The sequence below is a fragment of the Nelusetta ayraudi genome, unplaced genomic scaffold (genome assembly GCF_046127955.1).
Source record: "Nelusetta ayraudi isolate G7.1 ecotype Tasmania unplaced genomic scaffold, CSIRO-AGI_Nayr_v1 ptg000135l, whole genome shotgun sequence".
NCBI lineage: Eukaryota > Metazoa > Chordata > Actinopteri > Tetraodontiformes > Monacanthidae > Nelusetta > Nelusetta ayraudi.
In genome coordinates, this window is record NW_027466185.1 from 6,762,830 (window position 1) to 6,780,134 (window position 17,305).

The 17,305-nt window shown below is 43.1% G+C and overlaps 1 protein-coding gene across 1 annotated transcript in view; it reads right to left on the minus strand.

Annotated features, from left to right (window-relative positions):
• arid2 (AT-rich interactive domain 2) overlaps nt 1–11,226 on the minus strand; it is a 31,485-nt gene extending 20,259 nt beyond the window's left edge. Inside the window, exons 1-4 of the mRNA XM_076051446.1 lie at nt 10,578–11,226; nt 10,361–10,454; nt 9,324–9,421; nt 848–981 (exon numbers count right to left, since the gene is read on the minus strand). Coding sequence (XP_075907561.1) covers nt 848–981; nt 9,324–9,421; nt 10,361–10,454; nt 10,578–10,669 — 418 coding nt within the window. The 5' untranslated portion in view covers nt 10,670–11,226. The remainder of the gene's footprint in view (nt 1–847; nt 982–9,323; nt 9,422–10,360; nt 10,455–10,577) is intronic.
• Nucleotides 11,227–17,305: the final 6,079 nt, after the last annotated feature.

The window sequence follows — 17,305 nt, forward strand, 5'->3', positions numbered from 1 at the left end:
GTCAGTGAATAATCAAACGCGATGCACAAACTCTTCAAATCGCGGAGACAAATGAGGCTCGTCTGCAAAGTTTGCAGCAAAGGAGAGATTTCCAGCCAGTTTTGCTTAACAGCAAGAGACAACTTGCGTCGATGCGATAGAAGGTTCTCATCACACAGCGCTGATGAACTCAAACCGGCCTCTTTCACGAGTAGGTCACAGACACTTCAAGTCGGACGGAATCCCGTCTGCGCTGCTTTTCAATCAATCAATCGGCGAGTCGTGCAGACCTTCATCCAGGCAACAAATAGCCTGAGAAGGCTATTGCTTGTCTGCTGCTGCTGCAGCTGTTGCCGCCGCTGACATATTTCCAGGGATGAAGCTGACGAGTAAAACATTAATGACGGGGGTTTACAGAAAAAAGTTTGGCCCGATACTCTGAGGCGAACAGATCTGCTTCCTCGCTGCTGTTTTTCCTTTCTGCAACAAGAAAACACTCAACAGAGGGGAGAAGGCTTTTGATTAAACCAACAGACCATTTCCTTAAAAGCAAATCCTTCTAAACTCAACCAAACGATGCCTCCTAACCTCAATGTTGCAATGTTGAATGGTGCAACTATTAAACACTGCATGACACGGCTAAGTCGTGAGAAAATCTTTCCTGTGAGGTTGGTGGTTGAAACACTCGTCAACATGTGCGCATTGATCAGAGAGCGACGCTCTCCTTCTTTCTGCTCCCGCACATTCAGGAGTCGGCAATGTTTGTTTCGGTGTCTAATTGTTCTGCTTCAACCAAATGCATGAAAGGAAAACTTAAACGAGGCTGGAAGCGCTGCAGAGTGATTCCGAAAGACAGCGGAGCCAGTACCTGATACAATGTGCTGCTGGTAGTTGTAGGAGTTGGGGATTGCGCCGACAGGATGAGAGGCTTTGGGATTCCCCGGCTGCGACTCTTCGTCATCCTCGCCAAAGTGGTGCACTTTCTCATACTTCTCCAGGTATCTGCAGGAGAGAGAGGGGGGAAAAAGTGCGGTGAGCTCCGGCGTGCTAAGTGCAGAGAGTGCCCGTCGGCACGCGCGCAACTTCTTTCCGAGGCTTGAGCGAGTGAGGTTCTCATCGTCTGCCGTGCGAGCAGGTTTTCGGATGAGTGGAGGAGTACGAGTCACCTCACTGGTTTAGGACACTCGTTTACTGGAGGAAACCTGGTTTATTCTGAAAGAAGAAAAAGCACTTCCCTTTCTGTTGAGTACACAATGAGCTTAGCTTGGCTTCAGAGTGCACGTCTGAACTGACAACCATTCCAATTTTTCATTTCTTTTCTATTAAAAGGCAGAGATTCATGTAGCAAAGTAATTACAGAAGCAGTCAGACGCAGTCGCACAGCCAGCAAATGCACCTCTCCTGACTACACACTTGTTACATACACTATGTTGTATGTTCGGAAATGTGATGAGCCTTTGCAGATAACTATATCTAAAATGTGGAACTGGGTCACTAGAAAGCACAAAAACTCTCCATTTCCTCCCAGGGGACAGCAGCTGGTGAGTGATTGGAAAACGAGAGCAAGCCTATTGGCAAAAAGTCTAATAATTAGTTAGGATACTATGACCAAACTGAAAATCATATAATAGGATATTTAAAAAAAAACAAAAAAAACGACTGAACAGGCACAACTCATTGGTTGTAATCACAATGTTGCTCAACGTGCAGATTTATTTTAAGATAAAGCTCCACAAAGGCTGAATTCAGATGATTGTTCCCGTGTAGCCGCTACTTTCCTTTTTGCATAAGTGTATGGCTACAGTCAAGTAAACCACAATCTTTAAAAAATAAAAAAAAATAAAAAAAAAATGAAATAACAAAAGATAAATTAGAATATTGATAATAAAATGAAATATAATAATACAAGAATAATAATAATAAAAACACAAAAAAAAACACATCAATACACCAAAATCACAGCTGATAAACTTTAGATATAAAGCTGACAGAGCAAACAGTGTTGAGTGTCCCGTCTGTGGGCAGCTTGAGCAGACAGCAATAATGACGGAGAAGCAAAGAGCATGAAACCATCAAAACCTGGAGGAGACTTTCAAAAACTTGGAAGAAACGTCAAGCACGCTATCCCACTGCACAACATTTTACAACACACCACTCCAGCCCAAGGCAGCAGCAAGGAAGTGAGTAAAAGGTTGCAAATACACCCCCCACCACATAAATAAATAAATAAATAAATAAATAGCGTACTTCTCCACAAAATGAAAAACGGGATCACATAGAATAATCTGCTGGAAATCCAGGGTTAAAACATGTTTATAGCCGCAAATCTCTGGAGATTAGCCTCTTCTCGCGGAGCGGATGACACTTTCCCACACTGACACTAATACGTCGCAACGCCGCTTCTCATTGAAATAAACTCGACGCTGAATCCAAACCTCTGCCAAGCGAACAGGTCCTCCACCTTCTACGAAACCAGCCTCGCATTCAAAGCGATTACCGAGCCTGTATACTTTTTTTTCAATCCTAACGGCGCAACAAACACCTCGAAGGGATGTGGTTAAAAAAAAAAAAAAATCTGACGGTTGAAAACAAAAGAGCGCACGCGGCAAAATACCTCCGCGGCAGCGCGGTGAACCCTGCTCGCGAGGGCTGTGAGTCACCGGGTGAGCGAGTGCCTGCTTCTGAATGAGGCCCCGCTTGTTCATCATGGCCAAGGTAATCCCCCGTCCGCTGGCTGCCGGGCGACACGCCGGACTATAAATACACTCCGCCTTCATTTGTAGCGTGAGTAGAGTAGGTGGAATGGGAGGCGGCGGAGGGAGGGGGGCGCTAGAGATAGGGCCCGGCCCTCCGAATGCAGCGTCATCAGTCGCTGTCTAGCCGCGAGCCAGGGAAAGGCGGGTAAAAAAAACAAACAAAAAAAAAACTGAGAAGTGGACGCGCGAGGCTGAATGCAGCCGCTTGTGGCTGCACTTCCCCCTTTTTTCACGCCGCTCACGAGGAGCGGGGAGGGTGGTCAGTACCCTCCCACATTAGTGGCACATGACACCCCCGCCAAAAGAAAAAGGGGGGGGGGGGCGGCACAACATGACACAAGCGAGGCGGAAAGGGAATTTGACAAGGTTGCGCGAAGGAACGAACACCTCGCCGCTGACATTAGCATTGTGTTATTTGCAGACATGTGGGTCACACCGATGGAGACGCTCCTGGCTTCTGTGACTCGCAGCTTGCCCAGATTGCCCTTAAGTGGGTGTCTGTCTGTGTGCGTGCGTGCGTGCAGGAGTCAAACGCCCCCTGGTGGATGTGGACTGGAGGAGACTTGCAAACAGTCAGCCCGTGCAAGGGAATCTTTACCGAAGGGTTTATTGGGGCTAGCCACGAGACAGCTGCTGATGCAAATCAGCAGAGGGCACAACATTTCAGACAAGGGGGGGGGGGGGGGGAGAGAGAGAGATGTGTGAGCCGAAAACACACTTGGATGCAAAAGTCAACTCTGAGCCATGATTTGCACATTAAACGGTTCTGACTCGGTGCAAGTCGAGAGCGCAGCTCTGCCAACTTCCTGGCTGCGGCCGTTTGTTAATAGCCAGTGGACTAGCGGCACAACTTGGGTCTCAGTACGTTAACAAAGACAACTGCCACACAGCCATGTAGGGTTTTGTTGCTCGGGGGTTGAATTTGGTGTGAATGCAGCCTTATCAGCGTGGGCTATCTGAACTGGAATGACCGCTTGGTGACTGCAGACATGCAGACTTAGAGCAATACACATTCCCAGGAGACTCTGAATGAAACTGGATAGCACTCCATTACTTTGTAGTGAAAACCCAAAATGACTCAGCATCATGGCTCAACGAGTTACATTCATCATATTGGTTTAAATATTTAAGCAAGTGTGCCCCTTTTTTGACAAACTTTTTTTCTTTTTTTTTTTAAATACAACAATCCCCTTGTCAGTTCCTCAATTGTCAGTTGCCTACACACAGGTGTGTACAATAGTCTGCCATCTATCAAATCTGAACACTGCAACTGTAAGGTACTTTTTCTCCTAACTCGTAAACTACCCTGAAAACATTAATCCACAGCGGCAAACAAGCTGAGCTTCAACAGTGTTATCAAGTTGGAAAATGGCATTAAATCTCAACCCAAACTGTCCTGAAGCATCCCACTATATAACCCAAGGACTTACAGCTTGTCTCTACAAAGAATGTGAATTGGAGAACGCATTACCTGTGAATAGAGAAATGTTTTTCCTTATCTTGTGAGAAAAAAAAATCTGAAGTAACATCAAGTGTCTTTCTTAAAATCTCTATTCTCCTGTGAGAACACCAGGACCAACTATAACATTTCCACTATGCTTCACTGCTCTACATTACTGAGAAGGAACTGGAAGCCACACATCTAAACATAATGACGGAAGCAAAACTATTTCCATGCCAATGTGGCCAAGCACAGTAAATAATTTGAACTGGAACGTCAATCTAATTCGAGGGCATTGTCAGAGTCGAAGTCTACCGTCAAGTGCGCTGCAGACTCTGTCCTTTCCGCTTGTTAGTGAGGAGACTGAGAGAAGGAGATTAGGCTATCAGGGGAGGCCAATGCTGCCAGGCGGGTAGTTCAAATTACAGACAGGCCAGAAAAACACAAAAGTCTCAAGAGCCTTCAGATGTTATCTATGATAGCAAGTAGGTTCGGACCACTCTTGTTTTGTTACAGGTCTATTATTGAGGCGTGCAGACAAACTCTGTCCCCACAGAGCCTCGCTTTCGTGCCCAGCTAGTCGCCGCGGGAGCGTCTGTGCAGCAGCAGCAGCAGCAGCAGCAGCAGCAGCAGCAGCAGACACTCAGATGAGGCGGGGGAATACAAACGGCGCAAACGCGAGCCAGATCAAAGGCCGCTTGGTCCAGATGTTTCAGACCAGCGGGAGACCATCAGCATTCATGTAAAGCAGGACGGGATCGACGGTAGCCGGAATAATTTCATAACCAGGTGTGAGAAGCTGAAAGGGAACAAGAAGAAGAGCGTCCCCTGTTCACTGTTACTCTCACTCAACACAGCACCACACCAAGTGTGTAGACTGACAAATGAGGCGACAGTCACCATGCAATTTTTCCAAGTACAAAAAGAGGAAGATGGATAAACTGACGCAGTGCACCATTATTATTTAAATGCAATAATAATTTTAACAGTGTCCACTCTGGTGAGTGAAGTGAATAAAATGCCTCTGCATCGCACATGCTCTGCTGTACGTCTTGTATTCTTTTATGTATTTGCCCTAATCTGATGCAGTGCAGAGGAATAAACCACGCAGACTGGCAGCCTGATTTTCAACAAAGCAAACGTGCTGAGGTTCAGTTGTCCAAAAACTCAACCGACGATTGTTGAGCGAGCAGAATCTTTGTTCAAGTGCTAAACGAGCCAAAAAATAATGATAAGAAAAAGACTTCTCTCCACAAACGTGACTGTCAATCAATCTTCGGATGAAAAGCAGATTAAGGATGAGTGAGAAGTGAGAGAGTTGCTCCGTGATGCAAATGCCCCTTGAGCTTTGCCTCTTCCCTCTGAGGGAATGCAGCGGAGGTTCAACCGGGCTGTCTGGCTGTCACCTGACTTGACAACAACCTGAGCGTGTTACAATTTGGAAAAGGAGTCCGATGTTGCAGCAACAGCAGTAGCTTTATTTCAAAACACATTTCACTCCCTCTGAAATTGCCATGTGTGCAGACTAAGCGGATAGTGGTTAATGCCTGTTTGGCGGCAGTGAGAATTTTTAAGAAGTAAAATATGAACCACCTATTACAATAACAGAAATAATGGCCCGGAACCAGAGGTTTCACAACGTTTCAGTAGCAATGGTTCATTGTAACAGATCACCTTTTATATTTTCATGAGGTAACTCATCTGGTGCATAATAGCTGCAGTTTTTAATAATAAGCCAATCACATTGCAGCAACTGAACACACTTAGACATGTGGACATGTTCAAAATGACCTGCTGACGTTCAAGCAGATTATCAGAACAGGGAGGGAAGCGTGACTGAAGAGACTTGGAGAGCATGCTGCTGATATACTGAGATTTTCTCGATAAAGGAATGAGGAAGCGTACATGAATGAGGCCCCGCTTGCTCATCATGGCCAAGGCCAAAAAAATCCATATGTGCTATCAGGTTCTCTATTGCCTAGGTGTCTTGTTGATGCCACTGATGGAACTTTGAAGCAGGAGGGCAACTGAGACACAGCAAAACTGGGAGAACTGCAACCACAATCAGGCGGTAGGATAATAATTCAGCAGAAACATCAAGCGAGCACGGATCATCCAGGCTTATAACACGGTCCAGCTTGCTGCCGGTGGTGTTAGGGTGTGGGAACCATTTCTTCCAACACTTTGGAGCCCCTCAGTACCAGTTACTGACCACGTCCATATCTTTATCACCATAGTGTGCCTACCTACCAATAGCTTCTTCCAGTAGGATGACAACACACCATGGAACAAAGCTTGAATCATCTCAAATGGATTTCTGTAACAGGACGAGACGCCGGGTGCACACAGTAGTCAAATGTTTTCCACAGTCACCTGCACACAATCAAACTGAGCGCCCTTGAAAAGCGGTGGAAGGAAATTTGCATCATGGTTGTGCAGCAACAAATTGGCACCATCTGTATTGTGCTGCCATTTCCATGTAAGGCCATAATGAGGAATGTTTCCAGCACCGTCGTGAATCTCTGACACAGAGTAAGTTAAGGAAGCAAAAGGTTGTCCGAACTTCCACTGGCAGTGTGTGACTTGTGATCGACTAAAAAAATAATAGCAGGTTGCATGGTAAATGTAGACGCTGGTTTAATTCAGATATCTTTTCACATTTTACACCATCAATCAAGCTGAGATGGCCAAATTCCAGTTCATACTGTCTGGGAATTTATTTTGATCCAACACAAGCATGCAACATCTAACTGCAGTCTCTTCGGCCTCAATATTCCATGGCTCTTTCATTCGGGAAAAACATTCCAATTCTTAGACAGTTGTGAAACGTTGTCTCCATTCCAATCTGAAACAGTGATTGTGCTTGTAACCCTTCACTTGAGGGTCAGCTGGGCAGATAATCGCTCAGTCAGGCCTCAGTCAAACAAACTCCTGTAGTTGACAGGAGGGGGCAGCTCAGACCCGAAGTGTGACTAATTAACTGCTAGTGTCGTGCCACCACAACCAGACAATCCGGTGTCTCTTGACCCACAAAAGGCACAAAGCTTTGTGCCAACCACTAGTCACAGTTTTAAAAAAATCTGACATTACAGGAGCAAAAAACTCAGGCAGATATAATTCTAACTCCCGACTATCAACAGAAACAGAGAGATTAGTTGTGGATTATAAATGTGTTTCCTATGTTGAAAATACAGAAAGGAGACTAATAATTAAAATTGAGCATACAGCCATATCCTTTGCAAGCTTCTAGCCAATATTTTTCTGCAGTGCAGAAACATTTTATGATGTTATAATGACTCCACTGGATGAACATCATAAGGCATTTTAAAACTCTCGGAAGTGAACAGCTCATATTATTGCTTTTTTTCCCCCTTCAACTTTGGCAGTGCACGCAGGCAAAAATTAAACAAAATGATGTTGAAATTCATTGCTGAACTTTGAGTGCCCAACATGTAGCGACGACAATACTTTGGATCCGCAGTGCAAAGCCCTCTTTCCCCCCGGAGTTGTATTTAAATTCAGCGCTACTGATAGGTCTGATGTCGAAGTTGCCCTTCAACAGGTTGAAACTGCACCGGCAGCAATGTTTCTGGCAAGCGTTGCTCACTTATTGCCGGGTGACATTCTGGTATCAAATAGACAGCCGGTGAAGCTGGCGCTGAACTTTGCCGGTGCTTATTACTTTCTGAGTGGGAAGTGCTGACCAGAGAGAGGGAGTGTGTGCCACATCATGATCATCCTATTCATTCACTGGACAGACCCGTCTTGCGTTGGAAAAAAACAGCGAGTGGTCTTACAGTTCAAATCCACATCAGAATAATCAAGGTTAACACCTGATATTAGCGAGTAAAAGGAGTCTGCACCAATTCCATGAAGCGCACTTCCACCCATCACTGCCTTTGACAAGTGGCATGCCCGAATGGGTGCAAAATACAATATTGCCGACTTTTGCAGAGAAACCAGAGAGGAAACGGGCCATTTCCCTGTTGGGACTCGGTCAGCAAGAAGCGGTAACTCTCTGTAAGCCCTGGTTGAGGTGAGACAGCCCTCGCTGTCTGCTGCCTCTGACATCTACTTTAATAACAAACTCTGACGAGCAGCTCCGCTAGCTGTTGCATCATCACGATGGTGACTGTCAGCATGCCATTATAGTAACATAGCTGTTCTCAGTCGCATGGATCCGATAGGTTTCTTAAAAACAAACAAGAATTTGTGGTGGAAACAATTCAGTCATAACTCCTCTGTCTTACCAAGCACCAATCTCATGAACTTCCATTCTACATGAAATGCGATTTAACATTTTGATGCAGAAAAGTGATAAGTGAAACCTCACAAAATGTTTAACAGGGTTTGATTGCCACAGCAGACTTTGATAAGTGCATCACAGTTACAAGAACCATAAAATGCCTGAGGCGTTGGTTTACGCAGAACCTTTGACTACTTGTGAACATTTTCAAACTTCAAACCATGTGCGCTGCGCTCAACTAACTTCCAGCAGAATGCGTGGTCATATTTGTTTTGATAGACACGTAAGAAGCTGCGTCCTGCAGTCCCGAACTAAAATAACCTGGAGTTGCCCAGGACAAATCCATGAGAGCATTCAGACATTTATTTCCAACAAAAATGTGTAATCGCCTACAGAGAAGCCCAGGCAACTGGACAATCCATACATGGAGTAGCGGGGGAAAGAGAAAAGCCACAAAGAGGAATACAGCAATGGCCAAACCACAAACGCCAGCTGTTGTGAAGTGCTGCATTTACATCCAACTACCATCACTGGCAGCTGACTGTGTTATGGCTGAGCACTGCACATGTCACAGCACCTTCCACCACTGCTGCTGTATCAAAAGCAAAACCTTTGACAGAAAGGGGATAACATGAGTTCTGGGGCGTTACTAGTGGACCTTGTGCAGCTTTCTTCTATAAATCTAAAACACCCAAATAATTGGATTGCATGGAGCACACAATCAAAAGCAGAATTCCATGTCTATTAAATCTGAAATAAAAACTTTGGGGAAACAACTCGCGCTACTTTGGTGTAGAAGGAAGGAGAGAGGCGAGATCTCGCTGACTACATCGCAACGGTTGTAAACACATCCCACATGCTACCTGGGAAGAAGAGAAGCGGCATGGCCAGTCCTACTTACCGAAGGTAGTACTGTTTTAAAGCGAATGCAGCGTTCGAACAACTCCTTGGAAAGTTAAATTCCTCCCCGAGTTCAATCCATTGGTTTCTGTCAGAGACCTGAGAGGGAGAGAAGGGGGGACAGTTGGTTAGGAGATAAAAACGCAGGCAACAACAAAAAAGAGCGGTTACACCGCAACATCTGCTCCACCACAAGTTCCCTCGTTGAGCCAGTGTCACACTCGCCAATCAATAACTTTTCTAAAAAAGTGTTGCAAATGTGTTCGAACTCTGGGCTTAACTGGTTTGTGGGGACATTTTTGTTTAGCGGCTTTTTCATCAGCGAATGGTGTTTGTTGTATGATAATATTGACATTAGTCAAAACAGTAAATACAAACGGATCTGATCCCTTTAGGATAGTAACGATGGTGTATGGGGGCTAGTTAGCACCACAGCTAACAAGCTAACTTGACATTTCGATCTTTGCGTCGAAATGTACTTGGCCAAACTACCAACGGCGTCCCTCCATCGGCGGACACACACGGTTTAAGCTCGCCGCGGAGCCGTTTGATTTTGGAGTCGGCTTTACTACCGTTTGCCGTATACACTACATGGGCCTGTGAGGCCTACACTCCGTGAACAGCCATGAAGCCGAAGAAAGATGGCTATGGCGAGGAAAAGAAAAAGGCAGCTTCCCCCTGCGAGAAAGCCGCCGGCGAAAGCCCGGGCGAAGCGCCGGGTCCCGCGCCGTGCTCCTCGAGGCCGGGCTCCGTGCCGATAATCGATGTTAAACGTGCCCGCTAATTTTGAGTCGCTCCGACTGCACTCTGACTTCGGAGCGGTCGGACTCTCCCGATTCAAACCACACAACAACACAAGCCACCACATTGCATAGAGATACATGGCAAACTAGCACAAGGCCAACACGGATCCGCTATGGATTTTTCTGGAGGGGTTACACTTGTCCCGGGTAACCCGCGCGGAGTTGTGGAGCGGTCCAATGAGGAGTCCACGGACGGCGGAGTGTTGGAGAAAAACCACTTTTAGTTCCCACTCACCTTAGCAAATCCACCTAAAGAGACGACTCTGATGTAGAGAGCATTAAGATCCAGCTCTTTCCCACCCACGAAAGGAATCTTCTTAAACGCCGATCTGTCGGGAGAACACGGGGAATAAATGCACATATGTTAAAATCACACTTCTGGCTAACTTACAGTAACATGCAATGGATATTTAAAGTTAAATTTCTTAGTGAAAAAGACGCCCAAATCTCACCCTCTGCTTTGGTGAAATTGCCGCAGCTCGTCCAGGAAAGCCTGTCCTTTCCTCCGCTGATCTAGTAGATTTTTACCCGTCGAATTTGCCATTGTTTTTGCATGCAAAAACGGTTAAACCCCACTTCAGTCGCTTCCTAAGACACCAAGGATCCCATACTCCGCCGGCGCTCAGTCATTCGCGAAGCTGAGTGTTTAAAAAGTTAAAGAAATAGCTGATAGCAAGAAGAGCGGCAGCTCGCTAATAAAGACTGATGCACACAGAAAGCAAGCCCGATTCAACCCGAACTAAGTTCCGACGATCAGTCAGAAATACGACCGATTTACCGACAGATTAGAAACGCCATGGCGGGATGTGTAGAATTAATGCTTTTGGTCGCGGTTGTATTCGTTTGGAGTGGTTTGACAGTGTGTTACGGACGCAGCTCCGAGGCTATCGCACACACTGTAGAGCGGCAGAGGGATCCAGTTCTCAGACAAAAAGATGTGAAGGCCGCGGAGCCCGGCCTGCCATGAACGCAGCGCCCTCTGTGGCAACAGCCGGCACTGCGACGTCCAGAGCAGAGCGGGTGCAGGAACAATAGGGTATGTTTTCTTTTTTAGGGACCGTCTGACAACTCCTCTCTGTTTGGAAAACGGGTCAGGAGGTACTTGGAAATGTCCCGTGGGGGAGGGGATAACACTAATTAACATAGCTTCCCTGTTCTACCAACCATGCGTGCAAAGGAGGGCAAACTCACACTTTTTCGTAAAATAACTTTTTATCTGTTAAAAACGTTTCAAAATTAACCTATGCTATAATTCGGCATAGTGACACATTTTTCAAAAGGAGAAGAAGAAACTACAATCACTCTGAAAATACACCGACAAGTAGCATTACAAAATACTGTACATCCACATAAGATCAAAAACTGCAGTTAATCATGGTATCATTCTATAGACTATAGAATGTAGATTCTATATATTATGTACCATTCTATACCAAATGTAGGCAGAGGAAAGTACCATTATTTCTCAAAGAAATGTCCTGAAACATTAAAGAAAATGTTGTAATACTGGTAATAATTTATTTACAAAACCCCCAGGCCAGTGTATTTCTTAATAGTCTAATAGTGTATTTGAAAAAAAAAAAATACATTCTATATTAACTTGATATTAATTACTTGAGTATGTGTGTTTTAATATAATACAGGCTGAATAAAGTTTGGTATTACGTGTCATTATAAACGTTATATATGACAGGGGATGCTTAACTTTTATTATAATTGGGTTGGTGGGGATATAAGCAACGGCAACAAATTATCTAAATAGCCATAAAATGATTATAACGTCAGAATTTTGACACTCAAAACTGATTCCCGTGTGCTCCGCCTAATTACTGTACAACGATATTTATTTTTTAAATGTATGTTTGTCTCTGCAGTGTAATGTTGGAGAGTTGTAAACAGGTGCCCCCTGTCCCTTGCTGACGCTTCCAAACAACTTTTATCTCACAGGGTGGTTGAAAAATTACTCGTGATCCCTTGTTCCTGTAACTGCCAAACGGATATCTTCTTGATGGGGTTACATTCAACCATTACACGTACCCCTTTGCTCAATGAAAAACCTGTCACAAAATGGCGGAGACGAACGTTAGCAGACCCCATTTTGAAGAATTGACACTACATGGCAAAAAACGCACATCCTTGGCGTTTATTCTTTTTTTCCACGGCGCCGTTCTTTGTAAACAAACTGGGACACACCCGAGTTCACCTCACGGCTGTTCGGGCTCCCCACTCGTTAACCGAATTCTGGGCTAACGAGTCGGTCGTGCGCTAGCGTGTTAGCTCACTCGTCCTTAGCTTAGTCCCCAAATTGCGACAAATCTCCCCGGTGTACTTTGCATTTACTTTGACCCAACTGCTTACGCACCTAAATCGAAGAACAGGTTCTATCGTTTCGTGTCGACAGTGTAAAGGTGTAAATGTGAGGGACGTTGTAGTTGTAAAATATACGACGTTTGAGGTTGGATAGTGCAGCCGTTTCTCCCTTTAGCATGTCTGTGCAGTTCCAGTGCAGTGAATGTTTTTCACCAGACAACCCTCGAAATGCTTTTGCTTACCGACATGGCACTCAGAGCAAACACGGTGCTACAGCGTAATATTTTGCCCTTTTTGAACATTTATCTGAAGCGCTCCAGGGACTTCGATGGCTAAAACAAAATTCACATAAGTGGCTCGGATAAACTTTAAAGGCAGGTTCCTTAGCTATCAGGCTAGTTAGCTTCTATCCGTACATCCAGTCATCTTTGATGAAATTAGCTTTCACCCTTGCAATTACACTCGTACATGTCGTTTGGAGTCCAACAGTTTAACTCAAGTGTGTTAAAGCCAATGTTTGTCTATACATCTGCTTTGTGTACTTGAAATTATATTTCTAAGCTAAGTAACCTCACTGGATATGTATCTAGTGGTATCGCTTGATTACTAGGTTTGAATGACGACGATCGATTTTTTTTTTTTTTTTTTTTTTTTTTTTTTTTTTTTATTAAGTCTGTAAAAAAAATTTAGGCGGTCAGTCCTAAACGATGCTATCCGTTTTACGAGCCGTTTATCGTTTGTGTTTTATGTATCATCGAGCAGGGCCATGCATTGTTGGTCACAGTGCACAAGGCATTCCAATACACTATATCTATATACAATCAAGTAACTAGCCTTACTAAAATTATATGCCGTCTATAGATAGGCATGTATTCTAGAAGAGTTGATACATTTCCCGCCTGGTGACAACTGGTATAGAACCTCCATTCCCCGCCCTTTATTGTTGTTGTTTGTGTTTTTTTTATTATTTCTCTCGACACTGGTCTTTTGAAAATTCATTCATTCACCATCCTAACAGACAACTCGCTCGAGAGCTCAAATTAATGATTGCATCCATTTCTTAGTTTGAGATGCTATGTCAAGGGTCTCAGGACCCCTTTGACAAGGCAATGGTTTCATTGATGTCCTGACAAAGCCATTGAGGTGTAACAGGGTTTGGTTTAACTGTAGAAATACCTTTTCAGATGAATGCGATTTGTAATAGGTGGTCTAAGAATTTATTTTATTTTATTTTTAACAAAAATGTTAATCAACTTGACTTCCTTGCAAGTAAGTAATCATAAGACATGTTACGGATATATTTTCCAGAAGCATTTAATAGTACAATTATGATTGCACGAAAAACCTGACAGTTATAAACTTTGCTGACAGTAATATCATGAAAACAGAAATGAGGGAATTGCGTGAATCTATTTTTTTTTCTCTCTCTTCTGCAGCTAACACTGCATTAAAAAAAAAAAAAAAAAAAAAAATCAGATACAAGGATCAGTTATGACTGATAATGTGCAGTGGAGAGCTGCATGGTCAGTTATGCCATCATACTGAGGTCCTCATCCGATGTGACAGCCAGGCCTTGGCCGACATATGGCGCAAATGGGGCCAGTAAACTCAAGCTGCCTCCAAGCACCCAGACAAAAGATCCCAGTGGGACACTAAACTGCTTGTAACGTCCTTATACCTCCCCGCTCCCTGCAGCACTCCACGCAGCAGGTCCTCGTCTCCGAAGTCATGTCGAGTCATTCAGTGGAAAATGGCTCCATCTTCTGGAGGCCAGGCATCACGGCCAAATGATGGAAACGGGCACAGCTCATTTACCTTGGGAACATATTGTACTTGAGGGGAGGATCAGTTGAGCGATTTTAAACCAGGCACGGTCATTGTTGGCACAAGTTGCATCCTGGGAGAATAGGGTGGGGGCGCTGTGGGTGGTAGTGAATGATCACGCTGCAGCTGAAAGCTGTGCTCTTTTTTTTTTTAAATGGCGGCACGATTCAAATATCAGTTTGAAATAATAAATATATATAGACGATATAGACAAATATAGACCGTGAAAATAAAAATAAAAACAAGAGAAAGGAGATTATATTTCCAAATTATGTTACTGAGCATGTGAAGATATTTTAGGGTCAATATGAATAATAAACCAAAGAACTTAAGCCACAGGTATTATTTGTTTCCACACAAATATCCACTTTTCACCCTTGTTGAACCCCTGAAACAACACACTTTCTCCCAACTATGATACCAAATTAAAAGTGTCAGGTTGTGGATAATTAAATACATTGAATTAAAACAACAACAACACAGTAGTAGTAGTCAGGCCAAACAATCTAACTGTCAAAACATTTTTTATATGCTTTGCCAGTCCTGCAAACAATCTGTGAACAAAGAATATACAGTATATTATCAGTCCAATTATTATATTTTTCATCCCAATGCTGCTGTTCACTCGTCAATTTTTTCATAGAGTATTTATTTTCCAAACAGCACATTATTTCACACTTAAGAGTTTTACAGTGTTTTATAGTTATATGCTCTTTAGTTCCCCCCCAAACTGTTAAATTTGCACTTGGCACTATGCCAATGTTTTCATACGGTCAGCTTTGCACTAAGTAAAAATAGCCGGTTATTTAATATTCTATTGTTTTTATTTTTTTTTATTTTAGTTATTGCATGCTTCTATGTTTTATGTACATTACTCAGTTGACTGGCGCCCTGTTACTAAAAGAATTTCCCTCGGGATAAATAAAGTATTTCTGATTCTGATTCTACTGAGTTGGCTTCATTAATGATTGAGGGTTTTTTTTCTTGCTTGTCACATTGACCCAAACAGTAATTTATTAGCTATGTGGTAAAGTTTAAAAATTAAAGACTGTGACACATTAATTACTAAAGTTACTGAAGTGATTCAAGACATAATTATGTATGGTCCAATCATAGTGTCTGTGAAGGTTCTCAGTCATCCAAGCCATTGTAGTTTTGGAGGTTTAGCTAAGGTGACTGGATTGGTTTTTGGGAACTTGGGGACAGCATATACTATTTGCCTCCCATCTGGTTGCTTAGAAAGATGAAGCCATTCGGATGAGAGGCGAAACTTCTTCAAGTCACCAAAAAATTGTTCAGTTCCCTTCATTTAATCTTCAAGTGTGATCACAGTGTTACTTAGCTTGAATTGCCACAGTGATGGCATGTTTTAACCCAAAACGATTGGTTTAAATTCCTGCCTGGAGTACAGATGTAACAATTCAATTTAGGAGAAGTAAAATATTGATTTATTTAACAAAGAGTCACCTCTAATTTATAGTTGGGCTTTTTAAAATTTTGCATCTGAAATATATCATGTCAACACCAAAGATCCTCGTTTCTTTTGGAGACATTTAAGCTGCCACAAAGCCCACTCCTAAAATACAATTTAAAGATAAGAAGAAGAAGACAGTGAAAACACCACAAGTTCATTCACTTAGTCTGCAAAAATTGCTCTGCCATTTGTTTTTAACAAAAACCGTATCACAGGAGTGATGAAGAATGAACCGTTTACTTGTAAATCTAGCTGCAATGACGTATTTTTCCCGCTAGGTGGCACTTGTGTACAATTTATGGCAGGAGACATTTCGAGGTGAACATGTAATTATTTTCCCACTATGTCCATGACCCACCGTGAAGTATCAGCATGCATGCATCATTTTAAGAGATTCACAAGTGTTTCAACTTTGTGAAATTTGAATGCATTTTGTAGTTCGCACACAAGGTGAGGAGTAGAGATGTAAAACAGACAGTTGGAGCATGGCGATGAGCAGGTTGTGGCAACTGGTGATTATTCTTCCCCTAAGGTAAACAACTAAATCTCCAAATAAAAAAAAATAGAAAATATTAATGATAGTTCTTCATCTAGAATATACATGCTAGTGGCAGCCTGTTGACTTGTTTTTCAGTGATGACTTGTTATTCTCAGTAGCAGGACCATGTTTCTTGGCATTGTTACTCATTAGCAGCATGCCAGGTCCCTGGGGTTGTGGCTGTTGGACCCTTGTTTGTAGAAGCAAACCTGTCGTTCATTGAACCAAAAATATTCAACCCGTCAAGTAGCACAATAAGTTTAAACTGATCCTTGTGGAGAGATGTCAAAGCAAAAGCTTTTTTCATGAATATAATGTGTTTGCTGCTGTGAGTAGGAAAATATCTGGTTTCACAGATCTGAAAAGGGTCAGCTGGCAAGGAGGCAGGCTTGGCAGCTGGAGGACTGGCTGTATCCTGAAGTATTCATGACAAAAAAAAAATACCATGGTCATTCACTCCACAATAGGGTGAGGCTCAACACAAACCTGTCCTGCTTCCCCCTCACGAGACCTGGCAGCTCTGAATGGCCGCTGAAAAGAGATCTGCATGCAAGGGGGGCACATCCTGCTCATTGTTAAATGTGAAATAGGTCAGTGTCGCATTTGTGTTTATATAGTAACACTGCTATCATTACATCTCGATAAGGCAGATGTCTCAAGTCACTCACAATGTATAGAGAGAAAGAAATACACTTTCTTGTGAAGTTGTCCAGCTACTAAGCTTTTTCATGATGCCTTTAGTTTTTATTGAAAAGGGTTAACACAGTTTCTTTTTCCCTTTAATGATAATTTATGCATAAAACATTCAATAAATGTCGTTGACAACCTATTGTGAAAAATGTATTACTGTTTCTATGGTAAAATAAAATACATTCATCGAAAATAAAGATGTCACTGTGTTTTGAGCTGTTTAGATAGAAGATGGAAGAAAGGAAATCACACCATGACAAAAACTGGACTCTTTATTTGATTTTTGGTCTTGATTTGGACTTCATAACGTGGTATTTGTTTGATTTTTATAGTAACACGACACT